We start from the raw sequence: 4,709 nt of genomic DNA, 5'->3' as shown, positions 1-4,709 counted from the left end.
TAGCTTGATCTACTTAAGGGGCCTCCTGGCAGTAGGATCAGGATCCATCCCTGGTGCATGAGCAGGCTTTTTGGAGCCCACTACCTATGGTGGGATACCTCGCACAGCCTTGATGCAAGGGGAGGGCCTTGGACCTGCCTCTACTAAATGTGCCAGGCTGTGTTGACTTCCCATGGGACTGAATTCTTGTAGGAGGGAATTAGGGGTAGGAGGGAAGGCCGGAGGGGCAAAAGAAGGGAAGAGGGAGATCTATGATTGGTATATAAAACAAATAACAAATGTTTTAATTAAAAAAAAATCATGCCCCTCTCTGTTCAGATTCTGTAACACTTGCCAGTAAACTTTATGTTGGTTTTACCTCAAACTTTATTCCTGACTTTAAATTCTTTAATCCTCATAAAAAGAACTCCCCAACCCGGTCAGTATCAGATCTAAGAGAATTTAGGACCCTAGACATTTGGAGAACCGTTGACAGTCCATGTTCAGCCAAGAATCCTTTCCTTCTTATCTGGTCTACTGTGGAAACAGCCCATGCATCCTCTGTATGTGGTCACATTATTTATTACAACATTTTTGATAACTTATGTAGGGTGTAACAAGCATCCTCACACAGCATGATCCCCAGTCCACCCGCACTTGAACTTGTAGTTTGGTCCCAACCAGAATAACAGTTCCTGAGGCCTGATGGATCTGACGGGCCCCCGATGGCATTTCAAAGTTCCACCACCTTCTTCTCTGTCTTGCCTTGTGTCTTTTGGCTCTTGGCAGGCTGTGTGGGTGTTGGATGGGAGGGAAGGAACTTCCAAACACTGAAGAGTGTTCAGGAAGAACGAGGCAGAATATGGCCAGCAGGAAGCCCCCACAAACCAAGGGAGGCACTCAGACCAAATTATTGACTGGGACGATGATATTTTTTTCTGGGAAACTGTTACAGTAGCTTTCGTTGCAGCAAGAAAAGATATTTTTCTCCATCTTGACAAAGCGCACATACTCCATACATCTTCTTGGGCAGCTCAAGGTGGAGTATTTGTACAGATATTCTGAAGGAAGTAGGGCAGTGACATAGATATGCAGGTTAAACCACTGAGAAGAAATGTAGCCAAGTTGCCCCTCCCTCCCCTTCAAGCTGGAAACTAAGAACTGCTCCACAGAAAGAAGGTCTCTTCCCAAAGACAACTTATCCCCACCCCCAGTACGAGCATGCACTCATCACAGAAGAGATGTAGCAGACTCATCTGATAGTTTTAGTCACTAAAGATAGGAAAAGGTTGGGAATTTGGAGGCCACCTGTTAAACCAGGTCATTATATAAATTTGAACCTTGAACTCAGGATGGAAGGAACATGTCCAAGACCACCAGCTAAGTCAATGCCAATGCCGAGGGGGCAGATAGGATTCTAAATGCAGAATTCTTCTCCTCCCTTAGCCAAGTCATAAAGTCAGCCTCCCACCCATCCCCTTCTCTTGCCTTCGCCTCACCTCCAGTTGGAGTTTGAAAATATACTTCTTTGGTTTGGCATGCAAAGTCAGGATATCTGGGTCGACAGACCCCTATGTTCTTTCTGCAGGTCTTGTCAAAATATTCATCACAAGAACTGCAAAGAGTATTTTCCCCTGCAAGGCATAGATATTGTATCAGAATGATGGGGAAGGCATTGCTGGTAGGGGCAAGGTTGAAAGAGAAGATTGGGGATCTAGTGGGGACAAGGAAAGGGGAGATCTTACTTTAGTTACTTACCGTGATCTGCACCTCAGCTGAGAGAAATCTTGTGCTCCTGTGATGATTCTCACCACCCTCTCCATCAAACAACCTCCTTATTACCTCCCTAGAACTAGATTCTGGTGGAGTTACTGCACAGCGGGGGGGGGGGGGGGGGCAGCAGGAAAAGCTTCCAAGGTGGAATATGGGATTGGGCCAGCCAGAGTACTCAGAGACCTGGATCCAATGCTGTCCTTATAGTTCCTGCCCTTCCCAATCAGGAAGTTGGGGACAGCACTCCCAGACCCCAGAGCCCCACTCCCTTTTCAATCCTGCCCTGACACTCACCCATTAAATGAGACTCACACAAAACCAGGAGGACTCCTGGGAGCAACAGGAACAGGAGCCAGTCCATGTGTTTGGGGAAAGGAACAAAGGAAAGAGGGATGAGGTGGGCCGTCAGTGTCCAGCAAGTGCTCAGGAGCTGTGATCCGGGCAGGCTGTGAGACCAAGCTGAAGCTGAGACTTTCCCTTGGCTTCCCACTCAGTGATGTTCTGGGCTGTGAACAATGCGGCCCATTTATTGGTGGTGCTAGGCTCTGCTCTGCAGTGTGGGTGTTCTGCTTCCTCTCCCAATCCAGCCAGTCCAGGGTGTTGACCAGGAAAATAACATTGGCAAGAGACAACCCCAGTGTCAAGGGCAGGACATGATAGCTTTGCCTCACAGGCTTGCAAGTGCATGGCACACATAGAGTGGAGTGGATTCCCCAGCCCATCCATATCGTATAATACTAAGCTGAAGAAAGGGGACTCCGTGAAGATGAGAGTGAGGACCAAGCTTACTTCAGAGTTTCAGTATGTGGACAGGAGATAACACATTTAGGTCTAGAAAATGAAATAAAGATGACCCCATATCAGATGGAGCCACTCACATGACAGGGAATTTAAAGATGCAAAGTGGAGACAATTCAGTTTTACTCAGGTAAACAGTAGCTGTATTAAGGAAACCACAGCACTTATTCAAGGCATATTTTCCTTTCTTAATCTTCCTTCCTTCCTTCCTTCCTCCTCCTCCTCCTTTCTCTCTCTCTCTCTCTCTCTCTCTCTCTCTCTCCTCTCTCTCTCTCTCACTTCTGACAACTCACTGATTAACTCCACATATTCTTTCTAATGCCTTTTGATTAAGTTATTTTAGGATGGTTTCTATTGATACAGTCCAAGGTTAAGCCTCAACCTCTTTAGCCTGGATAAAACAAGCTGCTTTTGCTTATGGTCTAGTGACTTCCCTTGCCCCATTTCAAACATCTCCACTTTTCTGTGAGTGAATTTAAAACTCATCCCTCCAGACGCTTCTGAGCTCTATGGTTGTAGAATCTAATTGTTCCTTTCAGGATGTTTCACAATATTGTCCATCTTCAGGGACTCCAATCTACTCAAGGAAGGAAAAACCACATACTTGTGAGAAAGAGTAATGTATAGATGGGCTGTGATCTCAGGAACTGTAAAACTTGGCTGAGTGGAATTAAGAAGAATGGCATTGTAGTGAGAGGAAGGTAGTGTATAATCCTAGAGATCAGAAGCCACGCCACAAATCAGATTGGTATGTGTGTGTGTGTGTGTGTGTGTGTGTGTGTGTGTATGTATATATATATATATATATATATATATATATATATATATATATATATATATATATATATATTGTCTTTATTGTCAAAACACTGGCCCCATAAAACGAGTTAGGAAAAAATAACTCCTTTTCAATACTTGTGTTTTGAGGTGTGTGTGTGTGTGTATGTGTGTACATATGTGTGTGCAAGTATTCTTGGAGGCTAGTAGAGATTGCTAGATCCCTTCGAGCTGCAGTTAGAGCATTGGTCAACTGCCTGACATGGTGCTTGGATGTGAACTCTTATCCGCTAAGCAGCCCAGAGAAAGTTTGTATAAAATTGGTGTTATTTCTACCAAATAAAAAAAATGATAGAGTTCACCAAGGAGTCTATCTGTTCTTTCATTGTAGTAATGTTAGTGGTGAGACCAATATACACAGTAGATACATGAGTATTTGTTGATTCTTTGTTAACTTTGGTAATTAGAGTCTTTGGAAACTATTGGTCATCACTTGTAATAAGTATGGAATGACTGTTATTATATCTTCCTGTTGTGTGAACATAAGAAAATATATTTGAGGTATTTATAAAAGGATAGGTTTTCTTTTTAACCAAAATGTGGTCATTATTACCTGCATATTCAAAAAAGAAAACATGCAGTCTTAAAAAATTAAATTCTCTAGATTAAAGTCATTTTTAAAAGTATACTGTAGAATGACAGGAATTTAGAAGACCCACTTTCTAACTGTAGTAGTTTGAACGCGAATGCCCCCAATAGGCTCATTTATTTGAGTACATTGTTTCCAGGTGCTAGAACTGTTTGAAAGAATTAGGGAGTACAGCTTAGTAACTTCCCAATTCAAGGATGATGAAACTAAGCTAACCCATGAGAAAGTGGAACTTGGGCCACAACCCATCCAATCATTCATGTATGCACTTGACAGTTACAGAGACTTCCTGATAAGTAAGGGGCAGTGGAAGGAGCCAGTAGACTGGCTGTCTCAGGGATGATGGGATGAAGATACTACAGATAAGATCCTGTAGACTACAAAGAATTGGACCGACTTAGGGCTCTGACTTTTGAGAAAACACATGCATTCTGGGCTGCAGATAAAGCTGCGTGGTTAAGAACACTGGCTATTCTTCCATATGACCTGGGTTTGATTCCCAGCACCCACATGGCAGTTCATACATGTCTGTGCCTGCAGTCCCAGAGGATCTCATACCCTCTTCTAGCTTCTGTGAGCACTGTATGTGTATGCTGCACAGACGATGTACATGCAAGCAAAATACCCATACACATAAAATAAAATAAAATTTAAATAAATAAATATAAAAAAAATCCTGCCTGCTTTCTTAGGCCCTGGTGAGAGGTGGCCAGCAATAGACTCCAAGGGAACC

General features: G+C 43.3%; 1 protein-coding gene across 1 annotated transcript; it reads right to left on the bottom strand.

Annotated features, from left to right (window-relative positions):
* Positions 1-543: 543 nt before the first annotated feature.
* LOC121831076 (prostate and testis expressed protein 2-like) lies at positions 544-2,796 on the bottom strand. The gene is made up of 3 exons (XM_076575999.1): positions 2,047-2,796; positions 1,479-1,613; positions 544-1,040 (listed from the first exon to the last, which is right to left on the bottom strand). Exons 1-3 carry the CDS (start codon positions 2,111-2,113, stop codon positions 880-882), a joined length of 363 nt encoding a protein of 120 aa, XP_076432114.1. The 5' UTR covers positions 2,114-2,796; the 3' UTR covers positions 544-879.
* Between the last annotated feature and the right edge of the window lie 1,913 nt (positions 2,797-4,709).

Source organism: Peromyscus maniculatus, chromosome 7 (assembly GCF_049852395.1).
Source record: "Peromyscus maniculatus bairdii isolate BWxNUB_F1_BW_parent chromosome 7, HU_Pman_BW_mat_3.1, whole genome shotgun sequence".
In the NCBI taxonomy this organism is placed as follows: Eukaryota; Metazoa; Chordata; class Mammalia; order Rodentia; family Cricetidae; genus Peromyscus; species Peromyscus maniculatus.
This window is presented reverse-complemented; position numbering and strand designations above follow the sequence as displayed.

Bases quoted from the DNA above. Each gene is read 5' to 3' on its own strand.
- LOC121831076 (XM_076575999.1), bottom strand. From the start codon at position 2,113: ATGGACTGGCTCCTGTTCCTGTTGCTCCCAGGAGTCCTCCTGGTTTTG. The intron at 1,614-2,046 runs GTGAGTGTCAGG...TATGCCTTGCAG, and splicing joins GTGTGAGTCTCATTTAATGG to GGGAAAATACTCTTTGCAGT. The intron at 1,041-1,478 runs GTGAGGCGAAGG...TACTTCCTTCAG, and splicing joins TTTTCAAACTCCAACTGGAG to AATATCTGTACAAATACTCC.